The sequence below is a fragment of the Epinephelus fuscoguttatus genome, linkage group LG11, assembly GCF_011397635.1.
Source record: "Epinephelus fuscoguttatus linkage group LG11, E.fuscoguttatus.final_Chr_v1".
In the NCBI taxonomy this organism is placed as follows: domain Eukaryota; kingdom Metazoa; phylum Chordata; class Actinopteri; order Perciformes; family Serranidae; genus Epinephelus; species Epinephelus fuscoguttatus.
Genome location: NC_064762.1, coordinates 26490114 through 26508481, shown reverse-complemented (window position 1 = coordinate 26508481; position 18368 = coordinate 26490114). Strand labels below are relative to the sequence as shown.

General features: G+C 41.5%; 2 protein-coding genes across 3 annotated transcripts; one reads left to right on the top strand and one right to left on the bottom strand.

Annotated features, from left to right (window-relative positions):
* The first annotated feature begins 337 nt into the window (after window positions 1-337).
* pcmt (protein-L-isoaspartate (D-aspartate) O-methyltransferase) lies at window positions 338-9147 on the top strand. 2 transcript variants are annotated; one of them, XM_049589963.1, is made up of 8 exons: window positions 338-560; window positions 4096-4200; window positions 4307-4338; window positions 4723-4827; window positions 4991-5111; window positions 7169-7254; window positions 7482-7651; window positions 8193-9147. In XM_049589963.1, exons 1-8 carry the CDS (start codon window positions 380-382, stop codon window positions 8203-8205), a joined length of 813 nt encoding a protein of 270 aa, XP_049445920.1. In that variant the 5' UTR covers window positions 338-379; the 3' UTR covers window positions 8206-9147. The 2 variants fall into 2 exon arrangements, with proteins under 2 accessions (XP_049445920.1, XP_049445922.1); XM_049589965.1 differs by having other exon boundaries at window positions 345-560; window positions 7482-7709.
* A 472-nt stretch (window positions 9148-9619) lies between these two features.
* On the bottom strand, window positions 9620-18079 carry lrp11 (low density lipoprotein receptor-related protein 11). Its single transcript, XM_049589962.1, is given in 10 exon segments — window positions 9620-10601; window positions 10697-10789; window positions 10883-10939; window positions 11045-11212; window positions 12343-12546; window positions 12711-12836; window positions 13035-13176; window positions 15064-15221; window positions 17242-17827; window positions 17830-18079. Coding segments are annotated over 10 exon segments (1731 nt in total). The 5' UTR covers window positions 17872-18079; the 3' UTR covers window positions 9620-10446.
* Between the last annotated feature and the right edge of the window lie 289 nt (window positions 18080-18368).

Below are 18368 nucleotides of genomic sequence, written 5' to 3'. Positions count from 1 at the left end.
AGCTCAAGATGTCATACTCCATGACGTCACCTTAGTTCGTAGGTTACAGAATATTTATACATAGATATTTTATTTCTATTGATGGTTACTGCTGCTTTATATATGTAATATTAAAATGTGCAGTTATTTTTGCACATATGTACATAGTCGTCCTGCCCACGGGTTAGCAAGTGTCGCACTCCACCTACCGGCCACCGTCTATGTTACTGCGGCAAATCTGATAACGCACTGAGTGAGCGATGTGGCTTTTCCCCTGTGAAATTAACCCAAGCTGAGGCTTATATTTCAAGAAAACATTATTAATTTCATTAAGAAAAATGTCACTGTTCTGTATCGGGGTGCGTGTAATAAAAGCCGCCCCGCAGTGAAATCATTTCGGATGCCTCGTGACGTGTCTGCCGCTCCGCCGTCTGTTCTGGAGGTCGTCAGCTTCATCGGCAAAACATTTGGCGCAGGCGCGGCACTGACAGCTGCTGTCTACTTACTCCGCAAAGTGTGTTTAATAATGGCCTGGAAATCTGGAGGAGCCAGCCACGCAGAGCTTGTTAACAACCTCCGCAGTAAGTCCTAACGTTTTCTACTGCAGCAGCACCGACGCCTTCGCACGCGCGACGCCCGATAACGGTTTTAGTTTGGAGGCTACGGTTTGAACACAGGAGCTAGCTGCTGGTTGCTAAGCTATGTGGTATGTTGTTGTTGACCCAGCGTTACCTCTCTCCACCCCTCTCCCGAACCACGTTTACGCCGTGGAGCTGATACATGCCGCTCGTGCCGCTTCGAAAAACTAAACTAACAATACAGACACGCATTACCTAATAGGCACATATAATTTGTGCAGTTTCAGTTTTGTGTGAGGTTAGCTTAGCCTGCTAGCTCTATGTGCGTCATTTGGGACGTTGTAGCTAGCGTTAGCAGCGATGCTAACTGCCCTGCCCACATTCATTGATTAGAATCACAATCACCTTCATTGACCAGGTATTTGTACATATACGAGAAATTTGACTCCGTTTTCTGTTTGTTTGCATTTCTCTAAATTAACTTACTCATAAATACTAATAATAGCTAAAAATAAGGGCAACAAAGCTGGATAAATAAAAGTAAAACATGGGCAGCACTACTATGAGCACAAGTATGTGACAATAGGTGTATATCCAATGACCAACAATACAAGTAAAACGTCTGTATACAAGTTAAGTGTGTCTATAAGTTGTATATTATGCATATAGTCCAGTAAAATAAGTACTCAATTGATATACATGGACTATGTGCGGTTATACATGTATAGAGAGTTTGCAGGATTCATATTGGGAGTGACAGATGATATGTACGTGTAAAATGTGGTGCATTGGTGTTAAAGGGTTATTGACAGTGTATGACTGATTTAACTGTTCATTAGAGTGATGGCAGGTGGGGGGAGTTAGATTAGGGTGTGTGTGTCCAGGGTGTGATGGTCTACAGTGAGGTTACTTGTCTGCTTCCTGACTATAGAGGAGTATAAATCTTGGATGGAGGGCAGGCTGCAGTTCTGACCATCCGTTAGTGGCCAGCTGTCTCTGTGCAGTTCACTTTACTTTAACATGAATGACACTGACAGCTGTAAACGTAAGGCTAGTTTCTGCACTGCTTTTGTTCGTGGGTGATTGAAAATGGCAGCATGCTGTGTCACAGCAGCAGTTAGTCGTTGCTCTGCGAAAAAAGCAGAGCAGTGACTCAGTGTGCCACCCTGCTAGACCGCTGCTATCTGGTGCTAAGTCCACTATGATTGATGCCATCAGTGCCACATGGTTTATTCTGCAGTCAAATGACTGTGCATTGTGTGGTGAAGAGGGAAACTCAGTGGTTGATAGCTATTGTGCCCAGGTTCAAGCTGTGTTCTGACATGATAGCTTGCATATAGCAAAAATGATCTGATGATATCCACAGGCTTAAATGTGCATGTCCACATTCAGTATAAAGTATCTACCAGGGCTATTAATATTCTGTGCAGTCCAGAAGAGCATTGCAACAGATAGTCCGGCTGCAAGTGTTTTGCCAAAAGCGGCATAGATTGAGGGCAGTGGTCAGTCATGCTCATTTGCCTTTTTTAAACGTAAGGCTTTATTTGCATGTCCTCCTTTCTTTATCTCACTTAGCAGATATGATTCAATGTCTCAGTTTATTTTTGACCATATGTTGCAATTGTGCATGGTGGGAAAAAAGGATATAAGGAAGTTGAAACCAGCTCTGTCATGCAGGATAATAAAATGCTGGAAATCCGCAAGAAGTAAATTAGTCTTTCACCAAAAGCCTTTTCAGCCAATTCCAGCAGCATCCCTTTATGATGTCTGCCAATTATGCAAATGCGTTTTTTTTCTAGCTTAAGTTTTCAACTTAAAACCTTCAACTGCGACTATATAGTTTTTCATTGTTGCAGATGTTCTATTTGCTCTGTAAGTGGTAATTACTTCAGTTTTCTGCTCCTGATTGAACTCTTCCCTGGACCCTGACCTGTTGAGATGCGGGAATATCTCACATTTAATCCTTAGTTTGCATGAACTGGATTTAAGCAGGTCACACTCAGGATGCATGCTAATTCACAACTTTTTTTTTTTTGTTTATTGTTTGTGTCCTCCTGACCAGTGCTCAGTACTGGTCAGTACAGGCAGTAACAGGTCACCCGGTTGCATTTTTTAAAACCTTGACTGCCTCATGAATTCTTAAAGTTCAGCACTCAGTTGTTTTGTGATGGAGGAAAATTTCATGTGCCTCCAAAATGTATTCTGAGTGGATTTAAAGCCTGAAAAAACAACCTACAGTTATTTGGCTTCACCTGGGGGCTTGCACGGACAACTTTTAATTCTAAGAAATACTTTGAATAGGAAAAAACAGCTTGAAATCTGCCAGTATGGGTTATTTTAATTTCCGAAATCACTAGTAGGTGTCTATCTGGCAGCCTGTATGGTTTATTTGTAATGTATCCCTAAAGCGGCACATAGCTCTGACGGTGAGAAGAGATGGTAATGAGAGCAGCGCCGGCTGTCGTTGGCTTTTCCTGCCGTTGGCACCAGCTGCTACAGAAACCTGTTAGGGGGGATTATTCTGAAGACACTAACACTTCTTCAGGGAGCTTTTTTTATCACTTTTTTTTCATGCAACATCGTCTACCATTTACAGATGATACAACAGATTGCTGATTACATTTTGAATGTTAGACTAACTCTGCTTTTTTAGTTTCTTCCACCACATGTCTATGAACTTTGACACTTTGCTGTAAGCCTCCTGTCTGTGTGCTGCTGACTTCAGTTTGTCCTGCATCTTCTGATATTCTCAGTTTTTGATACAGGACATATTGTGATTAGCAACTTCATTTTCATGCATATATTTTTAGATTTTTTTTATTCCTCTTTTTCTCAGTGTTTTTCACTGATCTCCCTGTATATACACTACAATTAATACATTATTACAGTTCATTTTATTCTCCTTTTAATATGCACCATTACTAGAGCTGCACAATTAACCAGCATATTATTGAAATCACAATATTGCCAAACACAACATCCAAATTGCAGGAGCTGTATTTTTTTTGATGAAGGTAAAATGTGTCACAACATACTCTTATAAATGAATCTTTGTGGTGCAACAAATGTGCCCCGACCTACAAATCATACTCCATACATAATGGAACGGGTTTGTTTGGTACAGAATTTTTTTCATATATATATATTTTTGTGAAAATAAAATGTAAAAATCACAAGTATTGTGCAATCACAGTATTTGTCAAAATAATTGCAATATAATTTTCCAATACAATGAATTATCATAATCACAGTGACAAAAATTAGGGATGCACGGATTCACTAGATAGATATCAGTTCGGCTGGTTGACAAATTATCACGCTAAATTGCATCATGTCACACACCCCAAACGTACCAATTATAGTAACTGGTTGTGTAATGCCTAATATCCCAGAATTCTCCCTGTCTTTGCCTTTATGTTATTTTTCTTTTATGTATTTCTTTTTACATCTGCTGCAAGATTGTGTAATATATTCCTGCCTGGTGTTTGTTCACGTTTCCATCTCACACACAGTGACACGTACTCTTTTGCATCCCCAGAAAATGGCATTATTAAGTCCGACAAGGTCTATGAAGTCATGCTGGCCACAGACCGAGCCCATTTCTCTAGGTGTAATCCGTACATGGACTCTCCACAGTCAATAGGTACGTCTGCTCACGTATTCACTCATGCATGGTAGCACAGTCTGGAATTCAAATGCAGTCTGATATCAGAGGAACCAACTAACGAAATCTCTCTTTTAACCAAAAGGCTATCAAGCAACCATCAGCGCCCCACACATGGTATGACTTTAAAACACTCTCAGATATTTCTGCATTTTTATAAAACTTGCTCTCATTCAGTCATTCAATAGATAACAAAGAGAAGCAGTCAGAGAAATACAAATTGTCCTCCCCTTTCAAATCAAACCTTATCATCTATCTTTAGTGGATTACAATGGCAGCAATTTCATGTATTTCTGTTGACTGTGAGCTTGTCAAATCTTTCTAATACAAACTGAAGAATGATAACAGTCACAGACAGACACAAATTGGTCATCTAGCTGTGCCCCACAGATGTACTGGTAGGACTTCACCTCACCACAGCTGGTGTTAGATGCAATATAAATGCTGACTGGTATGGTTTGTAATGCAGTTTTCTTGTCGGCGTCCCCTCCCTCCACCCAGCACGCCTATGCCCTGGAGCTTCTACATGACCAGCTGTATGAGGGAGCCAAAGCCCTGGACGTCGGCTCCGGCAGTGGGATCCTGTCGGCTTGCTTCGCACGAATGGTGAGCCACACATGACGGGTAAACACACAATTTCTCTTTGGCGGCATTCTGATTGATTTGAACTTTTAGATGAATTAGCCTGTCAACCAATCGACGTGAAATGAGATGTTGGATGTTGTGATGATGTTGCATGACCCAAGCACCCTCCCTCTGCGCTCCACAGGTCGGTCCTAAAGGGAAAGTTATAGGAATTGATCACATCAAAGAGCTGGTAGACGAATCTATAACCAATGTGAAGAAAGATGATCCCAGTTTGATAACATCAGGCAGAGTCAAGCTAATAGGTAAGATTTCATTGATTGAAGGTAACAGGCGTTTAGTATTTGTTGGAAATGATTTGCAGAAATTTCAGCTGACTCTTCCTCTCAAAACAAAGTGCCGTGTAATGCTCCTTCGTCTTTGCTGTCCTCTTTTTGGTGGGGAACCAGACCTACAGTAGCTCAGTCGACGGGGTTGTGCAGCACTAAATAATTGAGCAGCGAGCACCTACTTTCACTTGCTCTGCAGGAGGGCGGTGGTGCTGATAGAATTAGGTGATAAAAAATAGTAGACAGTCGACCTTTCCTTTTTGTTCATTAAGGACATACTGCAACTACAGCGTTTTGTCAGATTGTTGCAAACGCGGCTGTTTATTTTAGGTCCAGTTTTTTTTTCCTGTCATCTTATGTCTCAGTTTAGTCAGTCAACAACAAGAAAACACAAATGGAGCAATATCTGGAGCAGGTGTTTGATTTGTCTGTTCTGGGCTACTGTAGAACAACATGGCCGATGTAAATATCAACAGGTCAAGACTCATCTATGCTCCCTTTACATACAAAAATAGATACTTCTGTTTCAAATGTTGTAAACCTCACAAACCTTCATACTTCCATGTGTCCTCTAACAGGACAAGCCCTCAGGACAACCCTCACACAATCCAGCCCAACCAAATTTTAGCTAAAGAAAAAGAAAACTGCATCAGTCATGGGACCACAAAAACCCGAAACAAATGCTTTTTGGCCCTAAACAGACAGTATGTGATGGCAAACTATCTGACAGCAGTGACAGATCAGAAACTGAGACAGGTGCTGACTATGTACAGACTCAGTGATCACAGCCTGGACATAGAGACTGGCAGACACAGGCAGACCTGACTGCCTAGAGAAGACAGGCTGTGTCCTCAGAGACAGGTGGAGACAGAGCAACATTTCCTGCTACAATGCAGCACATATGAAGACATGTAAACTCAAAGATTTTCATACACTCTCTGACCAGACTAAAATGTGACATCTGCTTGGAGAAATTATTGTCAGCGCCACAGATGCAACAGACATGTCACAGCGTAACCAGCACACCAACCCATAGTTGATCTCATCACAGATCACACACTGCCTTTCTATTTACTCCTTCACTTAATAACATTGTCTGTAATTATTTTTGACTTTTCACCCTCTTAAATTGTGATTGTGTTTTGGCAACACATAAGAAATGTCATGCCAGTAGAGATTATTGAATTGAAAACATTATAGAAAAGGGGGGAGAGTCTAAAGTTTCACACAACAGCAAACGAGGTGACAGCGGAGGAGGTCATAAACTTTGTTCCGTTAAACAGGCAGCATTGTAGACACATCCCGACATGTGGATGGAGAACACTTGTCACTATATTACCAATTCGTTCAGTTCCGCCATTATTTAAATGTCTTTATTGTCTCCTACAGTTGTATCGTGCTTTAACTATACTCCACTGCCTCCACGATCTCTGATAGCACTGCTCCGTTTTGTCTGAATCGTAAGCTTTCAGAAAACGTGCACAAACATAGAAAACAATGAACACAACGTAGGGACAGAAGGCTCCGTCCTTCTCTGTCTGCGTATCTTAAGTTGAGCTTAAATGAGCGCTCATTCTTATGTAACGAAAACTTAACGATTCGTAGTTTCAGGTGATTATAAACGAATACCATTTCTGCCGACAGATGTCCTAAAATCCTACACACTGAACCTTTAAGACATAACTTGTAAACTTATACATTTTCAGAGGGGTTAATGCTCATTGTTAAAGAAACAAAATGCCATCCTCAAAGTATTTTCACCTTCCCGATAAAGTATCAGCGTATTGAGTGACAATATCTTTGTCTGTATGACCCAGCTTCATGTCTTTGGGCTCTGGTAACTAAAGTATGATGGGAAATTACCTGTATCTGTGATGTTTATTAGACAAATAAATTAACTAGCTAATTGAAAACATGATCAGTGGGTTAATCAGTAATGGAAAGCATCATCAGATACAGACTTTAAGAAGAATTTCCCGTGTAGTATAAATGTAAAAGTACATTATGATGAAGTTACTGTTTGTGTGTTTCAGTGGGAGACGGGCGAATGGGGCACAATGAGGAAGCGCCTTATGATGCCATCCATGTTGGCGCAGCAGCACCTAATGTCCCCCAAGCTGTGAGTTTCTCTGACTACTTCCCTGGTGCAGATGATCAAGGTCACATTGTCCCAATTCGATTTAAAAACAAATAAAATAGGAAATTTGATTTCCCCAAATGTAATAAAATGTTATGTTTCCAACAGGATTGAATTATCAATCTTGGAATGCCTTGAAACGCATGCTGCTTTGCTCTTTTGTGTCACCATGCCTCTGACGCAGTACGTGTACCTTGTTTGTCTCCCAGCTTTTGGACCAGTTGAAGCCTGGCGGCCGACTGATCCTGCCCGTCGGCCCGGCCGGAGGAAACCAGATGCTTGAGCAGTATGATAAGATGGAGGACGGCAGCACCAAAATGAAGGCCTTGATGGGGGTGATTTATGTGCCTTTAACAGACAAAGAGGCGCAGTGTTCCAGGTGGAAGTGACTTCCTTCTCCCCCTCCTCCCCCCTCTCTCCTTCTCACAGTGGCAAAGGTGAAATGGTGTGGCTTGGAGCAGGCAATGGATCACAAGGGGCTGCATTTTGCTGCTTGTTGACATTTTTTGCTTCTTCCAAACCATACGAAACTAGCTGCACGTTTCCTTCATCACTTTTCTTTAACACCGCAGTTCCAAATTGATTCAAACAAACCCGCCTGGCTGATGAAATCTGAAGTTGTTTTGGAGCCCAAACACCGAAGAGACTGAACTAGCACTGGCTTGGTTTTCCAGAGCATGACTTCTTTGTCAATTTGGATGCACGTAGGCCATTAAAACCAAACTTACCAGCTATTTAGTTTGATCTTCTTCTCTGTGAGATGTAGACAACAACCAGTAACTGTGTGCATTTTCCTGTGATCTTAACATTTTTGCATGTGATTCTAACTCTTTGTGTTTGCATGACAGGAGGATGGTTGTGTCTTGCATGCAGCTCTTTTTCTCTTCTACCTTTTCTAACATTTGACTTCTTTGTCACAGGGATGAACTTTGAAGAGGAAGACAGTCCATTATCCACCTTTAAGTTTGAACCTGGAGAAGCTTGGATGGGGTCAGACAGCCCATGGCATTCTGTTCAAAGCATAACAAAACATGCTCTGTGTTTTTTTTTTTTTTTTTTTTGTTAAAGTCTAACGATGGACTAGAGTATCACATTGATGACAGCCCAGAGGGGCAGGGAAGAGAGACTGCTTCAAGCTCAGCAAACAAATATCAGAGAGGGTGGTTTCGTTTTTCTTTCCAGGCCTGCATCTTTTGGTTGTGTATTTTAAACTGCTGGATTTTAGGTTTTTTTGTGGTTTTACCATATGAATCGCAATCAGCCATTTTTACAGTGTTACATTTCAGCACCATCAAAGCTGAATGTAAGAGGAATGCCGGACAATGACGAGGAAAGCCTGACAGTTTTTAGATTATTCACCTAGCTACAGCGTGTGTGTGTGTGGATCATCTAACTGTAGACTTCTCTGCTAACATGAGCTTTTTCCCCCCTGCCAGCGGTAATAGGAGCACACACACACACGCAGGCAACACACTGGCTGATGTTACCCCCACATCCCGTTCGATGTGCAGCACTCTTACATCATTCTACACATAGAATAAGCAGCGCATTGGATCATACTGAGCATACTCCAAAGAGAGCCGAGCACTAATAACACCGACACACGTGCACATGCAGGGCTGTGCTTTTTACACCTGGTGATGTGTTGCTTTCTGCCGCTGTTTTTTTTCCATTAACAATTCGCGCAGGCTCTTCTAGTGACTGATGCTAAGTGAGATAGTCACTGCTTTGCCAAAATAAACTCCAACAATATAAAGCAAATGAATGTCTGTTTTCTTGAAATCAAAAAGTACATTTTATTTTGGAGTGATGGAAGATACTTGGCTTTCACAGTTTCTGGAATGGCACATGAAAATAAAGAGATGCTTATGTTTTTGTCTGCCTTTTGTTGTTGAATCTTTTGTGTGCAGGCTGCAGCCCATTGTTAGATACACGCCTACAGTAGCAGCCACAACATTCAAACCACTAATAGATGAAAAGGATAAAATTGATCATGTTGTTACGATGCAGTGTTCTGCTGGGAAACCTTGGGTCCTGACATTCCTGTGGATGCCCCAACAGTGTTTAGGGTTGCCCCTCATGGCAACAGCACTCCTAATCTTTCCCCCATTTAATGATTTTATTGACATTTTCTTTTCGGAATGGATATACAAATAGTAAAATTTAAGACGGACATATGACAATCAGCTTTGAATAAAACAAAACCTATAATTTAACCCCCTACAACATTGACAACAAACTAATGACCTCACTATCTTCAGTGGTAATTTATGAGATAAAGATATGTAAAAAGGTAGTTTGCATTTCTTGTTAATCACTTCAACTATCAACAGACTGCACCAGTATATTTTGATATATAATAAACTTTAATATCTCACATGAAAGACAGCACTTTAAGGGAATACATATGCGCAAATATAATAGATACTCCACATAAGTTTGCTTCATAAGGAAATATATGCAACAAAATTTAGACAGTAATAGGTTTGGGGCAATAGATTTCGCTATGGCTTTATATGCTTCTGAGGAACTATGAATACTGGTAATTTGTCATTGATTCCTAATCAGTCGTAAAAGTGCACCATGACAGGCGCACTGATGTGTTACATTTCTGCCCTTTATTTAAGTGAAATGTAAAGCACAAACATGCCACCTAGTGGCAGAAATACAACATGTTTTGTACAGCAGTTGGGAAAATACATCACTGGCAAAACTTAAATGATATCAAAGTAACCTGTGTTTAAGGAATAATATTAATTAGAGGACAAAAGAGTCTCTTTTGTGTGTATGTATGTATCCCAGAAGTCATGTGGGGGGAATGTATACAGCTGTTTATCAGTATCGAACCAGGAATGTCAACTCCTCCGTCGTGGATTCACAAACAGATAATCTTAAAACAACATAAATCTGAATTCACAAGCATCTGAATATGAGTGTCAGTGGCTTTGAAGGCAGCATCCTTCAGCAGTGGATTCACCAGTCAGAGGGGTTCAGTATGGGCATGTTCAGAAATGTCAATGACAGCAGAGAGATGGGATGTTTTCACCTTGAAGTCAGGACAAATCAAGAGTGCAAATTCAAAAAGTCCTGGCTCAGGCTCTGGCGTCAACACCCGTGTTGCTCTTTCTCAGATCTCAGCGCTCTTGAATTTGCCGCCCCACCCTGGCTGATTGGCTACAGGTACATGCCGTTGATGAGGTAATCTGACTCTTCTGTGGTGAGGGGACGAGCTTTCTTCAGCTTGTGTCGAACCAGTCTGAGACGACAGCCAATCATGAGCAGCAGCAGAGCGGTGATGATTATGCCGAGAGCAAGAGGAAGGATCGCACCTAGAGGAGGAAACAGGCAACAGAAAATTAGGAAGAACATGACATAAAAAGAACAAGAGGCACATATAAGCCAAAACTGTCCTGTTGGGTCTCACCTGACTCCGGTCCTGGATGCCCTCCTCTTACAGGAAATGGTTTGGAGACGGGGGCGTTGCTCTCTGCTTGGCTCTGGGAGACTTTAGGGGCAGCTTCAAAGAAAGGTACAAATACATATTAGACTTGGAAACTGTTAATTTCTTAGTATGTCAGTAACGTTTTAATGAAATGCACTCTGGCCTTACCTATCTCAGTCTGTTTGGTGATGGGAGGAGCCACAGTTGCTGGTTTGAAAGCTGGACCTAAAAGATTTCCATGAAGGGTCAAATTTATAGTAGTTTTTTTCTTTTTTTTCTTGCAAGTTTAAAATTAGATTTTAAAAGAAATGGACGGAAGCAGAGTCTTACCTTTTTGTATACATTCACTGACACAGTCAGATTCCTGGAGGAAGTTGTTATGGTTGCCCTGGCAACCGCCATACAGGAAGTGTTTGCATTCTCCAGCATTTTGGTCGTAGTACCAGCGTGGGAAGGTGCCTTTACAGGGTCCAACAACTGGAGCTGCAGCACATGGATCTACAGAGAGAAAGAGTCAGACACACCTTCAGACAATTTCATATTACACATATGTAGAGTGCTTTACATGGACTATTAGTTGAACAAGAGAAAATTCATCAACAATTTTGTATGTTGTCATCAACCAAAGAATGCCAGACATTCGCCATTTACTTTCCCACTCTGCTTTGGTCGGAATAAGCTGTTTACAGTTCTGTAACGTTATGCCCACTACTCGCAGTCACCTTTCTCAGCTCAGCTACCTTTTCAACCAGTAGAGACTGACCCCTGGTGGCCAGTGCTGTGTACTGCAATACATCACCTAATACAGCATTTCTTTATCAGTTTAATAGAAAGAGGAGCATCTGTATGTTTGACAGTACTGAAAATTATACCCTCTGGATTTTTTTTTAAATACCCTGGTATATCATAATAACATGATACCACCCAAGCCTAGTTGGTGGAGTTAAAAACAAAACTAAAAGAACCAAGAATCAACAGTGTAGATTAAATGATAGATCATAATGTGAAGTAGCAACCAGAGTCAATGCATCTCATCAACAACACTCACAATCAACAGTATTTTTGATGCAATTGTCCTAAACAATGAGGTATCACCTCAGTTAGCCAAGCCTTCAGACTTGAGACTGAGCATTCGTGAACTGAAGAAAAGTCTCCTGAGAATGAAATACCTGCGGTAGAATACCGAATGGGGGGAGAAGTCCTTTTGGTCAGTCTCAGCCTGATTCAGGGATCAGATGGCGGAGGGGACAGAGGGGCTTTGTTCCAGCACTCAGAGGGGACGCAGGCAAAGAGCTGCTTTCCCAGGGAATGCTGAGTGGCCCTGTGGCTTCTTCGCCAGCATTTTGAGCCCAGCCCTATGACTCAATGGCTGCCTACAGGGGCTCCATCTGCCTCTATGTCCAGGACACACACTGAAAACACTCTGTGCCTCTTTACAAAGGGATACTGCACTAATGACACACTAATGGAGGATCATATTGTGAAGCATTTTAACAGATACAGCTAAAGTACAAGAAATGCTTGTAAATTCCCATCTAACCACTCTAGTTTGTATCACTACACTGCACAACGACATTTTCTGTATTTTGGTGCAGTTATTAGATGCTAGATCTAAGCGTGAACCCTACCTTGACTGACTGAAGCCTCCTGCTGACTGGGACTTTGTGGAGAAGCCGCCTTGCTCCTGTCCTGAGGTGGTACGATGTTCTGAACGGTCTTTCTGGGCACAGTGTGGATCATGGTGCCATCCTCTGCCTCCTCTGTCTGGGCTACAGGCCGATGAGAGTTTGACAGATCAGCGCTGTGAGTCACTGACTTCCTGCTGCTGTCAACTAAAGAAATCACAGACAAACAAATGAATGGTGGAATGTTGCTTATGTTTTTCCTTCACTCTTGCTTTCTTTCAACTGATCCTTATTATACAAGTGAGTATAAAACACTGTATGCTGGTTACAAAAAACAAGTCATGTATTTCTGAACAACAAGGGTTTCTTACAGATTTGGCAGAAGTCTTCATCAGAGCGGTCAGAACAGTGTTGCTTCCCATCACAGGCGTAGGTGATGTCAATACAGCAACCGTCATCACACTTGAACTGGTACTTTGAGCAGACACCTGTACACACTGTGGACACAGAAAGGTTCAGCTATACATCTTCTAACAGCCCTGCACTGTAACCATAATAACCCAGATTTTATTATTTGAAAATGGTGAAAGTAGTGTTTATATTAGTGCTGCTATTTAAAATGGCTGAGATAAACAACCCAAAAGATTCTCAGTATATCACCAGCATATTATAAAATGTTTTGGTGAACAGTTCACCTTCTGCTTGGTGTTTCGGTGCCAGCACAGTGACAGAGACGTTGTCAGAGCTCTTCTGGCCCGCTGTGTCTGTGACGGTCATCTGGAAGGAGTAGACTCCCTCCTGGAGACCACTGATCTTCAGCAGCCCTGGATGAGTCGCCTTCAACACATAAAGACAGAAATGTTCAGAATTATCGCTTCACAGTGGTACGACTCTGCGAACCAGTGAAGTTGCATGTACAAGTTACATCCATGTCTGTGAAAACATGGATGCTTCACACACATCTTCACCCCGACAGCACTGTATAATATCAGCACAGTTTCAAGGTGGAACACCCCAGATTAGTGTCACCAATTCACTGTTTGACCAAATGTCTCTCTGATCCTGAATTAGGATGTTGAGTAATGGCCAGAAAAGTGTTTTTACAGAACATTATGATGTCACAGTGAAGTTGACCTTTGACCTTTTGGATATAAAATGAAATCACTTCATCATTTTATCCCTTCACCTTTTGACCTTTGACCACCAAAATTTAATCAGTTCATCATTAAGTCCAAATGGATCTTTGTGCCAAATTTGGAGAAATTCTGTCATGGGGTTCTTGAGATATTGCGTTCACATGAATGACACAGATGAGGTCAGAGAGACCTTGACCTTTGATCTATAACCACTTAAATCTTTTCAGTTTATTGTTGAGTCTATATGGACGTTTGTGCCAAATGTGAAGAAATTCCCTTTGGGTGTTCTTGAGATATCATGTTCACAAGAATGGAATGGATGAATGTATGGATGGACAACCTGAAAACATAATGCCTCTGGCCATGGCAATTGTTGGGCGGGGAGGCGTAAAAACATTTGAGGGATGCACTGGTGGCACAGAGGTTCTATAAAGGCTTAAAATACACAAAAAATAGAAATCAACTAGTGTCACAATACTGGATTTTTTTAACTTTAATACAACTCCTGACTTAGCACTGTCGCCTCACAGCAAGAGGGTTGCCGGTTCGATCCCGAGCGTGGGAGCCCTTCTGTGCGGAGTTTGCATGTTCTCCCTGTGTCAGCGTGGGTTCTCTCCGGGCACTCCGGCTTCCTCCCACAGTCCAAAGACATGCAGATTGGGGACTAGGTTAATTGGTAACTCTAAATTGACCGTAGGTGTGAATGTGAGTGTGAATGGTTGTTTGTCTCTATGTGTCAGCCCTGCGATAGTCTGGCGACCTGTCCAGGGTGTACCCTGCCTCTCGCCCAATGTCAGCTGGGATAGGCTCCAGCCCCCCCCGCGACCCTCAAGAGGATGAAGCGGTTAGAAGATGAAGACAACACCTGACGAATACTGTTATTCAATAATATTTTCAATATGACAGGAAAATTGACATTGAGGGCATACAAGTTACATTTTGTAAAGCTTTAACCAAACAACAAGGACAGAACTGTTATGTACTGCTAATCAGATATTTTTGACAACACTAAAATAAACTAAACAATTTCACTGTATGTGTAGTTTATGTCACCACATACATTTTGTGGGAAATCTTTTGTGAAATTTTCAATGGAGAAAATAACCAGTCAAGAATGTCTTTTTTGGTGAAAACTGACCACAGTGTGAGGATAAAAAAGGAGGACACATTGTACAAGACGTTCCACACATTGCCTGTAAGGCTGTAAACAGAGGGCAACAACAGTGCTGCTGTCCTTGGGACAGGTTTGAATGTAATAAACTCTTATCTCTGTTGGTACAGCAAGGCATTATGGAGCTCTGGCCACAGGCCGCCCTGTTGACTTAACTTATACAAACAGGCAATTTGACACTGGTGATTAGAGACCATTCATTCTGCAAATTAAAATGTTAGAATCGTCTGATCCCTGAAACGAGAGAACAACAGAGCTATTCCACTAAATGTCCTTAATTCACTCTGTTACCTCCAGTCTTTGTTTTCAGGCTGTCACTCTCACATCAAGCACCCAAATTAAACTGCTAACAGTCATTTTATAGATTCTTAGCGGTTAGTCTTCACTGAATAGAACAGATACAAGACACACACTGACCTTCATATTGATGGCTGTGTCTCCTTTGACCAGAGTCCACTCATAGTGGCTGATCCCATGGTCATCCACACTATCCCGTCCATCCAGGACAGCCCAGTCTGTGGGCAGCTGGATCACCACATCCTGTCCAGCGTCACTGCGAGGAGGCTCATCCACGTCTGCAAAATCACACAGGAAAACCATGATAATATCCAGGACATGCACTACATGCCTACTTTGTTTCAGTTTTACTCTCTTTTGTTACATTAATACTAGTTTTCTTCCACTACAGGTTAAGACATGAAATATGTTCTTCACTGTATTACTATTTTTTGGGGTGTGGATTTGATTATAACATTGTTCTTATTTAGGGCTGTAACTAACGATTTCTTTCCTCACTGACTGATCATTTGGTCTAAATTGTCAGAAAACAGTTAAAGATACCCATGATAATTTCCCAAAGCCAAAAGTGATGTCTTCAGACATCTTGTTTTGTCTGACTAACAATCCAAAACCCAAACATATCTAATTAAGAATGATATAAAACCAGGGGCAACCATTCATGTCCTATTTATCGACAATGGCCCAAAGTGTTTGCATGTATGCTTGTTCATAATGGCTTGTGCAAACAATGTATGTGTACTTGTACTATACGTTTATGTATATCTCATGTTCTCTGCTGATCATACTGCCTATAAGAGCATTTTTCATTTTGTGTTGTTCTATTCTTCTTTGTATTCTTAGTTTTCTTTTTGTATTGCTCATTTCTGGGGGTGGGGGTAGGGTGACTTGCAGTTATGTTGTTTGTGTAAAAATCTGAAAAACTATAAATAAAATATTAAAAAAGAACGATATAAAACACAGAAAAGCACCAAATACTCATTTTGGAGAAGCTGAAACAAGAATATATTTATTTATCTAGATATATTAGGGGTGGGAATCACCAGAGGATCCATGATATGGTATTATCTCGATACTTAAGTCATGATACAACATTACAGCGATTTTAAATATGTCACAATATGCTGTGTATTGCAATAAACTATATTGCGATTTATTATGTCCCCAAAGGAAAACTTTGTCAACATCTGTTTTATCTAATAAAATTAAGTTTTCAGTCCATTCATCTCACTTTAGCCTTTTTTTTTTTTTGCAGCAGCAGCAGCAGCAGCAAATTGTGTCTAGTGGACTCAAAAAGCAATTGATTATATTATTCTAGCAGGCTAACGAAGTTCATTTGTATTTGAAATAATTTACATAATAAAAAAATCGATACTTGGCACTGTGTGACGACATGATATTGCCACACAAAAATACTGCGATACTCTGATGTGTTCACTTTTTCCTTCCTATATATATGTTTAACAATTTATTAAAATAATTAGTGGACAAGTCATTGCAGCTTATTATTTCACCACTAATATAACTGCAAAAGAATGTCCACTTTTCTTATTTTAATGCAAAAAACAGAGGAGACTAACTAAAACTAACAGAGGAGAAAACTACTGTCTTAAAAGCACCTGCTGCTGGTCTCAGTGTCCTGATCCAACTTTGCACAGCTAGAACATAAAAGGAAAATCATTAACCCACCCTGCCTGCTTTGTAAAGATAAGCAGCAGGTGCTAGTGCCCAGCTCCAACGTGCTAAGATGTATTTTAAACAGCTGATATAAAATTCAGTTTAGACTGCAGTTGAGTTTTCTCAAGCTTGATAATGTTTTATGCACCAACCTTTGCCCAAACCTTAAGGAATATGAAGCAGACATTACTTTTGGGGTTTTAGATTACACCTAGATTACAGTATACCAGTCCTGCAAATGATCACACTCACTGCTGCTTTTTTTATTTAGTGCAATGAAAGTGTAAAACTGGTGAATAATAAAGTCACTTTCCAGTTACCACAATGAGTCACTATATGTATCATCATTGTGTTTTCCTATTGCGCCTGTTTTTCTACAATCATTTCCCATAGCAAACTAATGTCAAGTCATTTTTCTATAACCTGCACTGACACCTTTATGTGTGCACTATAAACATTAAATAGCAAACAATACATTAAACTGTTAAAATACAATGGTAACCATATTTTTTATAATGTTGATGAGCAGATTATAATGCATGCAATGCACAACACTATTCTCAGTCATGATCAATAATATAGACCAGCACTGTTTATATCTATGTTGTTGTCATCTCCCACCTTGTGTGTCCTCCTCCTCAGCATGTCCCTCCCCGGGCCTCCTGGCTGAGCCGCTGGGTGAAACAGGGAGGTGTCCCTGCGTCGTGTTGGCACCATGTATGCTGTATGTGGTGAAGCCTTGCTGCGGAGCGAAGGAGCAGACATTTTTACTCCTGTAGGTGCAGTTGAACAGGTAGCAGCTGAGACTGTCCCCGGGCTGCCTCAGGTCCTGCTGCACCACCGCCACGGTGCAGTGAGGCTGGGAGCAGCAGGCGTGCAGGCAGTCCTTCCAGGTGTACACCCTGTCCGGGGCCAGCAGGAAGGTGGCCCCTTGCTCGATGGAGGCCTTGGCCCGGATGATGCGCTCCCCGACGGCGTTGAAGTCGCCCACACAGGAGTCAACCGCATCGCCCGCCCTGTACGTCTGGTCCTGCTGGAGCTGCTTGTGGAATTCCTCCAACAGCTCCTCCACCCCTGATATCTTGGATTTTAGATCCGATATTGGCAAAGAGCGAGTGTGGGTACGTTGGGCTGCGGTCAACAGCACAACATAGGCGAGCAGCAGCCGGGGATGCTGAAGGAGAGCCATGTTGGTGTTCACGCAGTTTAACGGCGTCTTCCTTCGCTGCCTCCGGATGGTGTCCGACTCATGCGGGTCCACACGGCAGATGTTACCGTCCTACATGAAATAAATATCCGTAATACACCTATAACATACGGTATTTTACATAATATCCGTCTCTAAATCAGGAGCCAGCGGCGTGTCCTCTGACGATGCTAGAAATCTGTCGTTGTCATGGTGAAGGGGGGGAGACGGGCGCGAGACCAGCGCAGGGCTGCTCGGCTGCTCAGCAGAAACTACTGACGTCACAATGATGGATAAATATGGCGAGAGGAGAGCTGACACACCTGTAGCTTTATTTACTCCTTTATTTGGACAGCAGCGACACACAAGGGAAACATTTGACTTTTTTTTTTGCTCTAGCTCTTAAATAGTTTGTGTTCTGTTTTTAACTTTGTAGTAGCCCTAAACTAATAGTAAGTTTTTTTTTAATTATCCTATAATATTTTGAGGTAGTTTAAGTGTGTGTGTGCATATATATATAATTTAATTTTAACATTTTTTTCTACAGTGGTGCAGTGGTAGT

Excerpts from the sequence above, each read along its gene's own strand:
- pcmt (XM_049589963.1), top strand. The coding sequence starts at position 380 with ATGCCTCGTGACGTGTCTGCCGCTCCGCCGTCTGTTCTGGAGGTCGTC. Across the intron at positions 4,201-4,306 it reads GGACTCTCCACAGTCAATAG|GCTATCAAGCAACCATCAGC; the intron begins GTACGTCTGCTC and ends TTTAACCAAAAG. Across the intron at positions 5,112-7,168 it reads AGGCAGAGTCAAGCTAATAG|TGGGAGACGGGCGAATGGGG; the intron begins GTAAGATTTCAT and ends TGTGTGTTTCAG.